This window comes from Muscardinus avellanarius, assembly GCF_963383645.1.
Source record: "Muscardinus avellanarius genome assembly, chromosome: 20".
NCBI lineage: Eukaryota > Metazoa > Chordata > Mammalia > Rodentia > Gliridae > Muscardinus > Muscardinus avellanarius.
In genome coordinates this window covers 4972024-4989552 of record NC_137806.1, presented here as the reverse complement: position 1 = coordinate 4989552, position 17529 = coordinate 4972024, and the positions used below count along the sequence as shown (strand labels likewise).

The window sequence follows — 17529 nt, the reverse complement described above, 5'->3', positions numbered from 1 at the left end:
CTACCTCCGGGCTACACTCCCAGACCTATTTTTATATTTTTATGGAAACAGGGTCTCCTAAGCCAGCAAGACTGGCTTCGAACCTGCACAATCCTCCTGTCTCTGCCTCCCAAGTCCAGGGATTACAGGCATGCGCCACCACGCCCGGTGAATTGTAAATTATAATTTTATAAATTATATAAAACAGTATTCTTCCTGAAGGGACATACATTCCATGTATAAAAATTCATGTAAGCTGGTTGTGGTGGTGCACACCTGCAATCTCAGTACTTAGGAGGCTAAGACAGGAGGATCACAGGTTTGAGGTCAGCCACAGCAACTAGTAAGGCCTTCAGCAAATTTGTGAGACCTTGTTTCAAAACAAATACAAAATAGGGCTGAGAGTACCGATCAGAAGTAGTACCACAAATAATAACAATAATAATATAATTTTATTTTATATTTTTTTTGTGTGTTTATTTCCCTTTTTCTTTTTTTCTTTTTTTTTATTTTTTATTGGTGCACTGTATTCATACATCATAGTGGGATACAATAATTTTATTTTATTAACAAAAGATTTTAGTAAGTAATTCCTTCATTTAGTGGCTTCATACATATTTTGTTAAATAAAAGTATTTGTATATTTTATATGTAGTAATTATATGTTATGATATATTACTCCTTTTATATATAAATTAATATTTTTAAAGCTGGTTTATTGACTGAGTATTAAATTATTCTTTAGGTCAAGTATTTCTTGTAAGTCTCCCCAAAGTACATAAATTTCTAACTCTGAAATGGAACAATTTGCTAGTTGAATGTACATGAATAGAAAACTATTTTTTAATTTTAAAATTATTTTTGTGCTTTTAAAATCAATGTTACCATATATATTCAAAATCATTGGTATTAAATAGGAAGAATAAACAGATAAAAGTTATAATGTATATAAGTATGTTATATAACATGTAAGTTTTAAAAACTAGAATTTATATTTCCTAATATTAGTAAAGAAAATAAGTGTAAAATTTTAAATGTAAATGATTATTCCTTTTATTCTGCATCCTCTGTAGGTATTTTTCAAGACAGTCATTTAAGCTATTCTATTTTTCTTGGTAACATTTTTTTTCCTTTGGAGCTTAATAGTATAGGTCTCTGTTAGGCTTACGTGGACTGAGGCTTAAACTTAATGCTCTGAAAACCAACTTTATTTAAAATTTTTTAAATCTGGGCGGGGGGGGGGTATAGAGTACTTACCCAGAATATTTGAGGCTCTGGATTTCATCTCCAGCACAGCAATAAATAAATAAATGATAGCAAAAATAATTTTGAACATAGCTTCCCATTACAGTACTTTGATATATCCACATATCATAAATATTATTTACATAATTTTTTGCATGTAGATACAACTTTCTTTTGGGCGCTCAAATCTCTTTTCTACTTGTAGCTCTCCCGTTACTGTAAATGGAGTTTAAGAAGAGGAATGTGCAAGCCAAGCCTGGTGGCACACACCTGTAACCCCAGTACTGGGGACTGAGGCAAGATCACAGTTCGAGGCCAGCCTCAGCAACTCAGCGCGACAAAAAGGACTGAAAGTGCAGCTTGGAGGCAGAATGCTCAACCCGCAGTACAAACAAAACACAACGGTAGTGATGCCAGCAACTGTGAAAAGAATCGCGCGCCTCTTCTGAATCAGGTGTCTGCAATTTAAAAGCTGTTGCTTTAAAGTGAACCCTAACCTTGGTTATTCTTTAGAAAAGCATGTATGAAGTTAGTACACGAATGTCTAAATGACATTCCAAACTGCCTCGGAAATGTGCGTGTCAGAGGGAACATGACTTGAATGAGGGTTCTAAAGAGATGGGAGAAAAGTGCACACTGACCACAGGCACTCGCTTGGTGTTCACGTTTTGACACAGTGGATATAAAATGTAGATTTGAAAACCCAAATGTAGCCGGGCGTGGTGGCGCACGCTTGTCATCCCAGCATTCAGGAGGCTGAGACCTGAGGATCGCGGTTCGAGGACAGCCTCAGCTACTTACTGAGGCCCTCTGCAACTCAGTGAGACCCGGTTTCAAAATAAAGAATAAAAAAGAGGGCAGGGGTTATAGCTCGGAAGTTGAATGCCCCTGGGTTCCATCCCCAGACTCACACACACACAAAAAAAGACCCAAAAGCTAGTTAGAGTACTGAACTCCTCACGGTCCATCCTTCCTACCTCACGATTTCCTCTGGGTAACAATTGTTGATACTGTTGATGTATTCTTGAAGAAGAGAGCCAGGTTCCGCTTTGATCTCTTGAACCTTCTTAAGTCCACCGCTTGTTACAAAAAGTCGCCGAGCTTTGCTATCATGCGGCAGCACCTGGAAAATCGGAGCACACAGAAAACGTCAGCTCGCCTTTTCCAAGTCAGCGTTGGCTATTGAAGGTGATGACATATCTGAGAAGACGTAGAAGAAAATGTGTGCCAGGTCCATTTATAACAATAGACGAGCCCGGATCCACGCGTCTGCAGGGGAGATGCCGCCTGTCGGAAGCGCGTTCACTTTCGAGGCGGTAGAGACGGCAGAGGTGACGAACACAGAAGGGGTCCGCTCAGGAGCGTAACCATGAGCTCACGCCCTCTCGAGGTCTCGCCACTCCACACACTACAGGCAAGCTCCTCCAAAGGCACAGAGCGCCCTTGGGACCAGCGCCGGCTCCTCTCCAGCCTCCAGCCCCCAGCGTCCACCACAGCGCGCACACTGCACCACGCTGGCCTTTGCTCCTGCCGCTCCTCTCCCTAGAAGGCCTCTGCACACACCACCAACTCCCCTCTTGGGCCTCGTTAAATCTTACTTGTGTTTAAGACTCAGCTCAAGTGTTACCGCCTTTAAGAAACGTCTAAGAAAATACAAAATTGTGCCCAAAGTAAACAGTTCCAACAGTACATTTAAGAGTATACGGTGTTAGCTACCATCTTTACTTGACATTGGCTACGTAACTCCCACGAATTCCACTGATTTTTATTTTCTTAATGTTAACTCTTAACAAGGCCTAGTGTTTATCTTCAGAGTAACTCAATAAAACTGGGGTATCTTGCTCTTTAGACTAAACAAACTACAAAATGAAACTTTCAGAAAAAATGTCAACTACTCATTTCAAGATCTGATGACTCTCTATAGAAGGCCAGCTCAGCCCCTTACCCCTCTCTCTTTGAAAAGAGCAAATTATCTAATCGACTTCTTATTCAGCACCCAAGCTAGGGGGCGCACACTTGTAATCCCAGTACTTGGGAGGCTGAGACAGGAGGACCACAAGTTGAAGAACAGCCTCAACAGCACAGTGAGACTCTTAGCGACCTACCGAGACCCTGTTTCAAACTATAAATAAAATAGGGCTTAGGGCGTGGCTCAGAGGTAGAACTCCCCTGGTTCAATCCCCAGTAAACCCCCCCCCCACACACACACACAAATGTGAAGACATGGGCTGATTCCCTCGTGCAGTAACTTAGTCTTTTCTCTGCATGGCCTGGTTCGGTGGTAGGCTTGCCAAGTGGGCCTGCCATTGATTGTATCTCCTACATCCCATATAACTAAGAGAAAAAATAAGTTTAGTTATTTTCTTTTTCTCTTTTTGTGGTACTAGGGGGGAACCTGGTGGCTTTTCTACCTCCGGGCTATACTCCCAGATCTATTTATATTTGGAAACAGGGTCTCATTAAGTTGCTGAGAGCCTAAGTAGCTGAAGCTGGCTTCGAACCTGTGCAATTCTCCCGTCTCAGCCTTCCAAGTGCGGGGATTACAAGTGCGTACCACCACACCCGGCTCGTTATTTTTTTGCAAGAAGAAATAGAGCATAGGGGTCTGAAACACAGAACTGTGCCCTGAGGTGGCTTCAAGATACTGCTTTCTAGCGGCTGCAGGCCCTGGAGAGGGTCTAGAAGAGTCTAGACCTGGGCGTGGTGTGCACATCTGTGATCCCAGCATGTGCAAGGCTGAGACAGGAGGACCTCAGGTTCGCAGCCAGGCTCAGCAATTTAGTAAGGCTTCCCCACAATGTAGTAAGGCCCTGTTTCACAATAAAAAATAAAATAGGGCTGGGAGTGTAGCTCAGATGTAGAATGTCCCTGGGTTCAATCCCAGAAGCATTAAAAAAAAAAGTTTATCTAGTACAGGAGTTAAAACTAGGCCTATTTAACCAAAGAGTCTACTTTAAAAGATGAACACACAGTGTTTATTCACTATTAGTAGAAATGTAGTATACAAGCAGTAGCACCTCATTTAAGTAGAATTATAACCGACAGAGCGGATCTGCCTCCACCATAATTCAAACTTAATCAGCCTCATTTCCTACAAACAGGCTCTGGCTGTTTTGACTCCACTATTCAAGTGTCTACTTTATGCCTGGACTTGAGATAACCTGTCACATCTCATTTCTCTTTACAATGGTCCTTTGAAATAAGAACTATTATCGTTATCATTGTATGGGTGACCAAACTAAGGTTTGAGAGCGGCCAAGACTACTGAAGAATGAGAGCTTCTGCACAGAAAACCCAGGCCCTCGGCTCCTGAGCCCGTGCGCAGAGCCACTCCGGCCCGCGAACTGCACACGCGCCACCTTCTGAGGCCACATACACGGAGCATAAGGTAACCAGTTCTTGAGAGCTCAGGATCGTCGTCCTGACCCTTGGCGATGGAAGCGCCGTCATTCTCTGCCATCCCTGGTGATCAGGAGTCAGGTCTGCTGACTGAGCCCACTTCCAGCCGCTTGGCCTTCCTACCTTCCCATCATTTGCTATCACTTAATCTGCAATGATCTAAGAACTATGGCAGCCACATTTGTTAAAACTGTTCATAAAAAGTCAATACGCTCCAAATGGCTGTCTGAGAGCATCTCAGTTAAATGCATGGACCTTGTCAAAAATTCTCAATGGCTCAGAGACCTTTTTTCTCTGTAACATCTCTGCCGTGTTTCTTAGTGAATGAGGTTAAATACGCTGGGAACATTACTAGAAGTTACTTATCAGCATAAATTATCTGTATTATGAGGCTTTTATGTGCTGACATACTCCTTACTTCTGAGACCACTTAAAATGACAGTACTGAGGCTATAAAAAAAAAGGGGGACAGAATGAAGTGTTTCATTTGTATGTGGACTTAATTAGCCAGTGTTACCCCCATCAGTATGGATTGGTTAGAGTTAGACAGTGAAACAAAGACCTCATCGTACAGAAAGAAAGAAAAAAGCTAACACAAAAAGAGTCATTTTCCTTCCCGTGCCCTTCTCAGGCTGAGCGGCTTCTTACCTTACTGAACTGGCCGACCACGTGCTTGAGAATGTTGGGAGGAGCATCGTACAGGAAGGGCTCCAGTGCGGGGAGGTAGGTGCACTTCTGCAGGATGCTCTTTATAGCTTTCTTACTCTATAAACACAGAGCGAGAGGCAGTCAGTAGTGAGCAGTCAGTGAAAGCCTGACACACATTTGTAAATATCTCTCACTCACAGAGCTTGAAAATAAAATCACTTTAACCTACAACTTGACCTAGAGTTCTTTCATTTTTAGAAACAGGTGTTTAGGCCGGGCGTGGTGGCGCACGCTTGTCATCCCCGCACTTGGGAGGCGGAGACAGGAGGATCGCACAGGTTCGAAGCCAGCCATGATGGCTTAAGAGACCCTGTTTCCAAAAATAAGATAGGTCTGGGAGTGTAGCCCGGAGGTAGAAGGGCTTCCAGGAACCCCAGTACCACCAAAATAAATAAATAAATAAATAAATAAATAAATAAATAAATAAATAATAAAAAAATAGGTGTTCAAAGAAACGCCTATATTTTATTGCTTTCATCATAAAATACCTGCCAAGTTGTCTCTATTAATCCTTAAAATGTACAGTGTATAAATGAACTCTTAAAATATCTATGATAAAATTACAAAGCATAAAGTTATAGGCAGTAAATTACTATTCACCTATCATATTAGTGTAAGATTTTATAAGATTTTGTATATTAGCGTAAGATTTGGTATGTAAAATAACTAACCTATCTCTCCCTATAGACAAATAGAAGAAAATAGCTTAGTTTATCGTGGAATGTCATCTGGCATCCTGCATTCTCCAAAAGATTTTGTGTCGTATATATATGCAGTCATAAATGTGTGCTGCATTATTTGATGGGCATCTGCAGAGACGCTGCTATAGCTTATGAGAAGAAATTTCCTTATTTAGATAGAAGCAAAACAATAGGAACTCCTCAGCTGTCAGGGAAAGCTTCTCTCCACACAAGTGGAGCATCCCCCGCAAGCAGAAGGATAAGTACCGATGCACCTTCCCCCAGCACCCAGCACGCCTCCATATTTCCAAGTGACGCCATGTGGTGCTGTCCCCCTGCTGCAAATATGGCCAAGGAAGGCCCTGGTGTGCCTGTAGCACAGCGATGCCGCTGCCGGCTCTGAGGCCACGGCTGGCTGCGATTTTCTTTCTCTGTATCCAGGCTGTCCCTCCATTTTGGAAAGCTTCATGGTGTGTCGTCTGCAGGTACTTTCCAGTGGAAGTGCACGTCGGCCTGTAGAAGGTCTGTGCTGCAGGGCACCCTTGAGGACTTTGCTCTGCTCGCCTCCTCTCTCTGAGCCCTTAGCAACCTGGGATTCTGGGTTATGATCCTGTCAGTGGGTGTTTATAAGGGGCATTTTGAGTTTTCACATCATGAATTTTATAACTGGTAACTGGATTCAGCCACAAATTCATAACGTTTATGCTATTCATAAAGGGTCTCTTGAATGTAAGGCTTCTCAGAGACCCAGGATTAGATAGTCTTGCATAACCTCTTATCTCTTCACATATTTGCCTTAAAACATTGTTTTATAAACTAGATTAAATAAAGCCAGAAACTTTTCACCAGTAGTATAAGTTTAGAATTAAACTCTCATGTACAACATGCCTGGTTATACGATACCTTGTGACCCACCTTAAGATCATGATGACCTTCACAGGCTAACAAATGACCTTCACAGGTACGGTGACAAGGCCTAGTAACTACATGCAGGGATCACATGCTCCGTACCCCTTGGGCAGCGTGCTCTGATCCTGGCAGTTCTGAATTGATGATGTACTATCAAGTTATTAATCAAGAACTCAAGAAAGGAGTCTAATGACACTAAAAATTCATTGGACTCTACTATCCTTCATCTGGAAAAAATATACTCAATAGGAATAAATGTTCTCTAGCATGAAGGAACTACTAGTTAATTAAGATTTTATTTAACACACAACGAACCATGTAGGTCTTTATTACTCTGAACCTTACTACGATGTGTAATTATAATGCAGCAATAAAAATTAAATTAGAATTTTTAAATATTTTATTTTTGTTATTTCTCAGCTTAAGATTTTAACAGCTTTATATAATTTATATATCATAAATTCCCTCCTTTTAAGTACACAACCCAATGATATTTAGTAAATCTAAAGAATTCTGCAACCATTTCCACAATCTAAGTTGAGAACATTTTCCTCATCCCAGAAGTGCCATGGGCCGTGTGTACTTGCTGCCTGTCCCTCTCCCACTCACCCACCGTCCCCAGGCAACTACTCATCTACTTTCTGTCTCTATAAATATGGCTCTTCTAGATAATTCACAGATTAGAGCATACAGCTGTGAACACTCATGCCTGGAATATTCCAACCAGCACAGTGCCCGTGAGGTTCAAACATTACAGCACTTATCAATGCCTCACTCCTTTTTGTTGTCAAATAGGAACCCAGTGTATGAACTGGCCACACTTTGTTCATCCATTCACTATTTGACAGATATGCGGGCTGTTTCCACTCTTGGATAATATGGATAATGCTGCTATAAAAAATTATATACAAATCTGTTTAGACAAATGTTTTCATTTCTCTTGAGTAGAAACCCAGGACTGGAGTTTTGGGGTAATAATGATAAATTTAGGTTTAATATTTTGAGAAACTGCCAAAATGTTTTCAATATAACTGAAACATGTTGCATTTTCACTAGTAATGTAAGAGGGTTCAAGGCTCCCCCTATGGTGGTCGATACCTGTCACTGCCTGGGCAAAAGGTCTCAACAGACATTTCTGCAAAGAACACATATGAATGGCCAATACGTAAATCGAAAGGTTTTCAACATCATTAGCCATCAGGAAAATGCAAAACCAAAATGAAATATCAATTCATATCCACTTAGAATGGCTGTACTAAAAACTAAAGATAATAGAACAAGAGTTGGCAAGGATGTGTAAAAAGAGGAACCTCCCACATAACAATTTTGTCCATAAAGAAAGTTAATTTTTTTTGTGGTATTGGGAATGGGATGCAGGAATGTTCTATCTCCAAGCTACACCCCACGCCCTATTTTTTATTCTTTATTTTGAAACAAGGTCTTGCTAAGCTGCAGAGGGCCTCACTTAAGTAGCCGAGGCTGGCCTCCAGCCTGTGCTCCTCCTGTCTCAGCGTCTCTAGTACTGGGATTACAAGCGTGCACCACCACGCCAGGCAAATTAAAATGTTTTAAATTACGTATTACAAAGACGGAGTAAAAATCTAGCAGATTTTCATAAAACCACTAAGAATTGAGCGCTTACCTTCATTTGCAGGTCTTCAGAACTGTCGGATGACATGTACAAAGAGAGGAGAACCGGCAAAGTGTTCGTGACGGCAACCGCCCGAGCGTGCTCCGGAGTGTGCCTCCCGATCTGGCCCAAGGCCCAGGCGGCAGCGGCCTTGATGTGGTCCTCCGGTTCTTCTGACAGGCAGATGGACAACTGAGGCACGCCCTGCAGCGGGGTCAGGAGAGCAAGCCTTGTACAGCTAGACTGGGATTAAAGTCCTCCTTGCTCTCAAACATGAGAAGAAATCATTTCAGCCTTGATCCTTTTTTCCCCTAAATGGTTCAGTAAGTGAGCACATCACAGAGGCCGTCATTTCTTAAGTCAATAAAATCACTAGAACTAAATTACCTTAATTATCTGTAACAATCCAACCTAACTACGAATATCTCTACCAGCTTTTATCCCCAAATAGATGAACATTTAACCAGACAACAGATGTCAAAGACCAGGTGAAGCCAGAGTCCACTAAGACAAGCTAAAAATGTTTAGAATCGTAAAATGTTTTCTTAATTTAGAATCTTAAAAGAAATAAATCTTCTCACCAAGTATAAATAAATACTACTGACTCAAAATCAAATGAGTAAAAATCCTAAGTATCTTTTAGACAAATCTAAAACATTAATCTAAGATATTCAATAATAATATATTCAGTAATACTTTTCCCTAAGAACTACAGAATTTCCATTAATTTTTGTTGATTTCTATAATTTTTCTCATTTTAACAAGACTGGATATCAAAGTAGAAATGATTACTTCTGTGACATAAAAGCTTGTGCTTACAGATTGTAAGGTGGGCTTCAGTTTTATCTAAATAGTAAAGACACAATTAACTAAAGAATCACAAATATATCACAGTTCATTTACCCCAGGAAGAATCAAAAAACCCAAATCAGATTCTACTTCCAGATTCTGTACGGTCATGATTTGAGACCACAGTAATTACCTCAAATTTAGTACCACCATGCTACCATAGCAAAGGCCCCAATTATCATAGACACTTTTTCCTTCCACCTTTTACCTCGGTTATTACAACTTATCTCCTTAAGAAGCCGCCTAGATTTCTTCTTCATTAGCTTCTTTCCTAGAACTAAAAACGTATAACTTCCAATACAAAAGGTCAGGCCTGCCTTCAGAGTAAAGGAGAAGTTCCTGGACTTAGGATTTAACAGGAACGAGGAGGCAGGAGGACAAGTAGCAGCCCCTCCACGGATCCGAAGCTCTGCCTTCCTGGCCTCAGTTGTTACGAGTAACAGCGGATGAACGTTATTCAGACAGAAGGTGTTACTGGAAATCCCTCTGGGGCTGCACAGCAAAGCAGAGAAAGCGGCACTGCCGGGCGGTGCTCCTGAGGCTCACTGCTGCTGCCACCCTGATCTCCAACTCACTAACGCCCGGAAGCAGGTGGGAAAACCAGCAGCAACCCCAGGCCGGGGCAGGAGGGCCGCTGGCCTGGGGAGGGACGGGAGCACCAGCGCAGTCCTCGTCCCCCCTGTGCGGCCGCGTCCTGACTCTCCACAAAAGTCATCAAAAGTCCCAGTAACCGCTGGACAGCGACCCTCCTGGAAGCACCACCACTACTCTAGACTGGCACAGGCCAGGGGAACGGAGAAGAAAAAGGGACGAGAGGAGGGGGAGCGAGGGATCGCCATGGAACAGGTAGAAAATAAAGATCTAAGGCGCCCTTTATTCTGAGATTAGCCAGGGATGAAAAAAAGAACCACATTTCTTTTCTTTTTCTTTTCTTTTTTTTTTTTTTTTTTTCTGGTGGTACTGGGGTTCCTGGAAGCCCTTCTACCTCCAGGCTACACTCCCAGACCTATTTTTACATTTTTATTTGGAAACAGGGTCTCCTAAGCCAGCACGTGCAGCTGGCTTCGAACCTGCGCGATCCTCCTGTCTCTGCCTCCCAAGCGCGGGGATTACAAGCGTGCGCCACCACGCCCGGCTCAAAAACCCACATTTCTGTTTAACAAACAGCAGCAGGTTTTCTAGGCTGCTAAGAAGCGCACAGTGGAGGGCCGGGCGCACGGGAGCAGGCAGCCTCTGACCTGCTCACCCACATTGTTCATCTACATGTCTTTTGTGACTGCCTACTATGTGCCGGGGCCACACAACACAGTGGGTTCCGTGGGAAACAAAACACACTGCTGTCCGGCATGTGCTCTGATTGCCTCTGACTCAGAGAAATTTGTTTCTGAAAAGTGACTGAGAAAAAGTGGAAAAAAAGAGAGGGCCTAGATACTGCCATCTCCTACCCAAATCAAGAAAGGGAGGGCGGAGAACAATGGACGTGGCTTCCGAGTATGTCATCTGTAACAGCTGCTCTGAAGCCGGGCAAGGTGGTGCACCCTTGTAATCTCAGTACTTGGAAGGCTGAGACCAGAGGAGCACAGGTTCAAGGACAGCCTTAGCAATGTAGCAAGACTCCCAGCAACTCAGTGAGACTCTGTTTCAAAACGAGAATGGCTGGGGTGTAGTGCAGAGGTAGAATGACCCTACGTGTTATCCCCAGGACCAAAACAAGGTGTTTTAACTTCAATATGCTTTCCATGTCTGTAAACATGCACAATTAATTCTTCAAGATACAAATATACTTAAAATTTAAATACACATAATAGCCAGGCATGGTGGCACATGTCTGTAATCCTAGTACTTGGGAAGCTTATACAGGAGGATTGCAGGTTCGAGGCCAGCCTCAGCAACTTGGCTAGGCCCTTGGCAACTTAGTGAGACCCTGTTTCAAAATAAAAAAATAAAATAGACCTGGGGATGTAGCTTGGAGGTAGAATGCCCCCGGGTTCAATCCTCAGTGCCACAATAAAGAAAAAATATGCTAATACTAAGACTCAAAACGGCTGATGTTAAATGCTGAGTAAGTTCCCATGACCTAAGCTTTCCTTCAAAGACTGCTTTGGGAAACACACTAATAAGCCCTGAAAGGACCAAATCTCTTTTCGGGTAATATTCGGCTCTGGCCATTCCACTTTATATTCTGTGGAAGCATCAACCTGAGGTTCTGTCTTGGGCTAGCTTACTGCAACAACTCGAAAGGAAGCAGGGGCAAACCTTGGAAATGATCACTGCCATCGCCAGGTTCTCGGAGTGAGCCGCCACGTAGCCGAGCATCATGATGCCGGGCAGCCGTATGTTGCCTTTGCAGGCCCCGATGCAGTCGATCACCGCCGCCACGCCGCCTGCGTTCACTATCAGCTGAGAGAGCTGCGGAGAAAGAGGGGAGGAGCAGAGCTAGACGCCGGGCCAGTGGGCAGACGCCATCCTGAAATCCCGTTAGCGCGACCACACCTCAGCTAGGACCACCAGAGAGCCAGCAAGACTGACATATCGTTTAGAGAAATTATTATATTGATGAAGGAAATGTACTAATATAATAACCCTACTATTTCAAATGTATAAATATACTCACTGTGAGTGGCTTTACTGCATGGTTTAATTTTTCATGTATCTGTGGCACAACTTTTATGCCTATTATAATGGATGTCAAAATTCCTCACCTAGACACGATGCCTAGGGCTAGTTCAAAAGTAGCTAACTACTGAAACTCCCAATCATGATGGGAGAGTACGAACAGACCAATCCCTGGATGCTGAAAACCAGGGTCAGTCCTGAAATAGGCTAGCCCAATTATCCCTCCTTTGCTAGCAACGATTACTAGCTGGGTGCCCTTCAATTTTAAAAAAAAATCATGACCAAATAAAGACATTAGATGAAATAAAGAATGAGGACTTTAATGTGGAATGCAGTGAAAACTGATTAGTCAAAATATACAACGAAAAATGATACAGCTTGGGACTGAGCAGGGGCTGGTTCTGTTCCCAGCTCGTTCACATCTAACAAGGCAGCACGGAGGATGCTGCGGAGGAGCAGCTGGCGCGGCGGCCGCGCCGGCCAGGTGGCCAGGGCCTGCCCAGCTGAGGCGCGACGGTCCCTCTGCCCGCGCGAGACAAGACGCGAAATGATGGCAGAGGCCCCCGGTCCACACCATCAGGAAGGAGAGGCCGGAAGTGATTAGAAACTGGAACTGCCGATCAAACTCCACCAATACAACCCAGTAGTCCTCAACTGGAGGCAATTTATCCGCTGGGGAGCATTTGGCAGCATATCTCCACAGGTGGCATTTTTGGCTGTCACCACATGGGGGGAGGGGTGCTATGGCATCTAGTGGGCAGAGGCCAGGGACTCTGCTAAATGCCCACTCTACAGCGTGCAGAGAAGCTCACCACAGCAAAAGATCACCTCGTCCCGTCCACAGTGCTGGCAGGAGCCCCGGCTGACCCACGTCACATGGCACACCACTTGGGCCTAGCCAACAAACTGGCATTTTATTTTAAAACAAAAACTACAGCCAGGCATGGTGGTGCACACTTCTAATCCTAGCGCTTGGGAGGCTGTGACAGGAGGATCACACAGGTTCGAAGCCAGCCTCAGCTACTTAGTGAGGCTCTCAGCAACTTAGTGAGACCCTGTTTCCAAATAAAATATAAAATGGGTCTGGGAGTATAGCCCAGAGGTAGGAAGCCCCTGGGTTCCACCCTCAGCACCATTAAATAAATAAATAAATCCAAATAAATCCAAAACTACGCCTGGCATGGTGGCACACACTTGTAATCCCAGGATTTGGGAGGCTGAGACTGGAAGATCGCAGGTTCACAGACAGCCTCAGCTACTAAGTGAGGCCCTTTGCAACTCAGTGAGACCAGGTTTCAAAATAAAGAATAAAAAATACAGCTGGGGTGTAGCTCTGAAGTAGAATGCCCCTGGGTCCCATTCCCAGTACAAATACATACATACATACATACATACATACATACATACATACAAAACCAAACCAAACCAAAACTCCATGGTGCACACTTGTAATCCCAGCATTTGGGAGGCTAAGACAGGAGGATTGCAGTTCGTAGACAGCCTCAATTACTTAGTGAGGCCCTCTGCAACTCAGTGAGACCTTGTTTCAAATAAAGAACAAAAAATAGGGCTGGGGGTATAGATCAGAGGTAGATTCCATCCCCAGTACTACAAAAAAAAAAAAAAAAAAGAAAGAAAAGAAAAAAAACTGCATGTCATTGTATCCTGAACGTTTAAAAAAAAAAAAAAAACCTTTTCACCTCGGGTGTATGCTTGGCAATCTCTCGAATTAAAGTCGAAGCGTTTTTCTTCACGTAGTCGTCTCTGTCCTTCAGACAGGTAAGGACCACTGGGAAGATCTCTGCCTCCACCACCATCTCTGCCAGGTCCACAGAATGCTTCGCGATCTGACTGAGAGCCGAAAGGACCTGCCGCTGTTGGACGATAAAGAAAACAAAACAAACATGTGGGATGGATCCAGTGGTCCAGTACAGAGTTCACACCCGACTTAACCAGCTCCATACATCTCCACAGCCCTTAAAAAGGGCAAGAATTGCCTACCTAACATCCCCTAAGGTTTCTGAGTTCTGAGACTGTCACATCCTAATCTTACACTCAATTCTTAAAACTTTCCTAATTTCCAAATTAGTTCTTTGCTGACTATTTAAAAATTCTGTCTGTTGCCGGGCATGGTGGTGCACGCTTGTAATCCCTGCGCTTGGGAGGCTGAGACAGGAGGATTGTGCGGGTTTGAAGCCAGCCGCGTGCTGGCTTAGGAGACCCTGTTTCTAAATTTTAAAAAATATATAAAATAGGTCTGGGAGTGTAGCCCAGAGGTAGAAGGCCTTCCAGGAACCCCAGTACCACCAAAAAAAAAAAAAAAAAAAATTAAAAAAATTCTGTCTGCTAGGCATGGTGGCACACGCTTATAATCCCAGCATTCAGGAGGTTGAGACATGAGATTCGCGGTTTGTGGACAGCCTCAGCTACTTAGTGAGGCCCTCTGCAACTCAGTGAGACCCGGTTTCAAAATAAAGAATAAAAAATAGGACAGGGCATGTAGCTCAGAGGTCGAATGCCCCTGGGTTCCATCCCCAGACCCGCAAAATAAATAAAAATAAATAAATAAATAAATAAATAAAAATTCTGTCTATTGCAGATGATTAAAGAAGACCTTTGGATAAATGCCATTTCTTAATCATGCAATACTTAAATTATTAACTTATGGTCCATGTGATAATTTAGCACAAAGATGACTAAACGGAACTAGCACTTCACTTTGGCATGATGTTCATGTCATAGCAAAGAACTCTTTCCATTGCTGTGCTAACAATAACAATTTTTACACTTTATAAGATGTAACTATTAGAAGAAAAAGTATAATTTATTAACTATTAAATGGAAATCAAATTTGGGAAGCTACAAAAAGGACTAACATATACATAACCATTTTCATAAAAACCTTAAATAGCGGTGGGCTACAGAACCATTAGATCCCTTCTAACTCTGAGATTTGATTCTTTGTTTTAACTATTGTTAACACCAATGCTACTTCTAATTTTCAAGATCGCTACTTATAATTTCAACAATCACATTTTATTGTCTTATCTTTATAGCATTCTTTTCACATATTAAAAAACAAAGACAATGTATTCATGTTTTCCGGGATAATTTGCTAATTACTTCTTAGCTGTATAATGTTAGTCTGTGCACATCTGCATTTTCTTAGGTTAAAGGAAGCCTGCTTATGTGAGCCTTATTTTGAAATACCTTCAACTTCGCGTCAGGGCTCAGGATCATCTGGGCCAAGTGAGCAACGGCCCCGGCGTCCACCACGGTCTGCGCCAGCTCGGGGGAGTGCTTTGAGATGTCACTGAGGGTTGAAGCGGCAATCCTTTTCAAAGCAATTTCTGGCTCCTGGATACAGAGTACTAAAAGAGGAACCGCTCCCGCATCCACCACAGCTTGTGACAGTTCTGTGGGCCCAAGAAAAGTAATTAAGTGAGTATGGGTGACTGACCCTTGTGCAAGCCATTTTTCACCCTGACAGATACAGCAAAGAAAAAAGAGGAGGGTGTACTTCACTCTCCCGACATCTGCGTTTCAAATCAGCCTCCCTGGTTTCATAACCATGTGGACCAATCCTGAGCTGAAAAGAACATAGGTCAATAGACGGACCTCCATTTACATGAGCACATTTGAGGTAGATTAGGCTGAAACGGCTTGTTATTCTTTTTTTTTTTTTTAAGAGAGTAAGCAGATGTCAGCTGTTTAAGCTCCGACGATTCTGCACTTCTCAATAGGCAAGCATTTTATGCATGGTTTACAATAACAGAGAAAATTAAAGTACCAAAAATTTACCAACCACACTAATTAGGCAGTATTTTGTGCTATTTACGTGAGTAAACATTAACACGAATCTTGGGCCAATAACGTGGATTTTTCAATTCCTTTCATCTTGTAATACTTTTAAACCTTTTTTTAAAAAATTATTTTCTGCAAAACAAGCTGTGTTTTCATTACGCATTAAAACACTTTAAAAATTAAATTTACAACTGATCGATATATTCTTATATATCGATGTTGTGAATGTTCACGTTTGGATAAAGGAATATATTTATCTTAACCATGTTATGCATCAGATATCAAGTAAATGTCTTTTGAATATGTTGATTTACTCATGTGTCCAAAAATAACAGCTATAAAAATAACATATTTTAAATTACATAAAATGGGAGCTAGGCAGGCAGACTCATATCATATATATATGTAAAAGATGCCTTTTGAGAAGCATAGAGCACCATATACACTCAGACTCTACTCTCCTTGCATTTATATATTTATATTTATATATATATTTATATTTATATCATATATTATATTATATTATATATATTATAATATATATTATATTATGTATATAATATTATATATATTATATATTATATTTATATATTTATATATTTATATATTTATATATTCTCTTGTGAATCACATATACCCGTTTCTATAATCTCTTCATTTCTTTCTTTCAAATGATGCTCATATTTTCCCAGGTTTGTAGAACCTCAGCCATATATGAATGTCTTTGCCAAGTTAAAATAGCTATGTAGCCTATCACTTAAAGTCTTTAATTTGAAGAAAATACAGCATTTGGCTTATCAAAAGTTAGTACCGTAGCATTTTTTTAAAGAAAATGCTAGCAAAGAATGGATTAGTGTCCACAATTTGTGTTCCTAAGTTATCATAATTATCTTGGAAGGTTTTTGTTTTTGTCTTTGCAGTATTGGGGTGAAACCCAGTACTTTGGGCTACACTCCCAGACCTATTTTAGACTTTATTTGGAAACAGGGTCTCACTAAGTAGCTGAGAGCCTCACTAAGCAGCGGAGGCTGGCTTCGAACCTGTGTGATCCTCCTGTCTCAGCCTCCCAAGCGCTGAGATTACAAGTGTGCGCCACCACGCCCAACTTACTTCAGTTTTTTAATCTAATGTGAAATACAGTGTGCATTGAGAAAGTCATATTTATCTCAAGAGCTGGAGATAGATAAGAGGAAAATTGCTTTGTTTTGCTTTTTAAAGAAGACAGCGTAGTTGGTACACATCTGTAATTCTAGTACTTGGGAGGCTGAGACAAGAGGATCTCAGGTTGGAGTCCCAGCCTCAGCAACTTAGTGAGACCCTAGACAACTTTAACAAAACCCAGTTTCAAAATAAGCAGTAAAGAAGCTGGACATGGTGGCACACCAGCGCTGGGAGGCTGAGACGGGAGGATCACGCGGCTACTTAGTGAGGCTCAGCAACTTAGTGAAACCCTGTTTCCAAACAAAATATAAAATAGGTCTGCGAGGATAGCCCAAAGGTAGAAGGCCCCTGGATTTCATCCCTTGCACCACAAAAATAAACAAACAAACAATAAAAAGGGATGGGCTATACATCGGAAGTAGAAAGCCCTGGGGAAGATGACGACAGGAAATAGAAGAAAGACTAGGCTATCTGCCTAAAAAAAATAACAGGCTCCTCAGAAGCCATCTCCGTATACTGCTGCCATAGGCTAAGGACCAGCCGGACAGC

General features: G+C 42.2%; 1 protein-coding gene across 2 annotated transcripts in view; it reads right to left on the bottom strand.

Annotated features, from left to right (window-relative positions):
* Window positions 1-17529, bottom strand: part of SPAG6 (sperm associated antigen 6) — a gene marked incomplete at both ends in the record, with an annotated part of 56676 nt that overhangs the window by 3344 nt on the left and 35803 nt on the right. Inside the window, 6 exons of one of the 2 annotated variants that reach the window (XM_080717170.1) lie at window positions 2202-2347; window positions 5272-5388; window positions 8563-8754; window positions 11656-11808; window positions 13716-13889; window positions 15226-15431. In XM_080717170.1, the coding sequence (XP_080573296.1) occupies window positions 2202-2347; window positions 5272-5388; window positions 8563-8754; window positions 11656-11808; window positions 13716-13889; window positions 15226-15431 (988 nt within the window). The remainder of the gene's footprint in view (window positions 1-2201; window positions 2348-5271; window positions 5389-8562; window positions 8755-11655; window positions 11809-13715; window positions 13890-15225; window positions 15432-17529) is intronic. The other variant, XM_080717171.1, reaches the window with a different exon arrangement.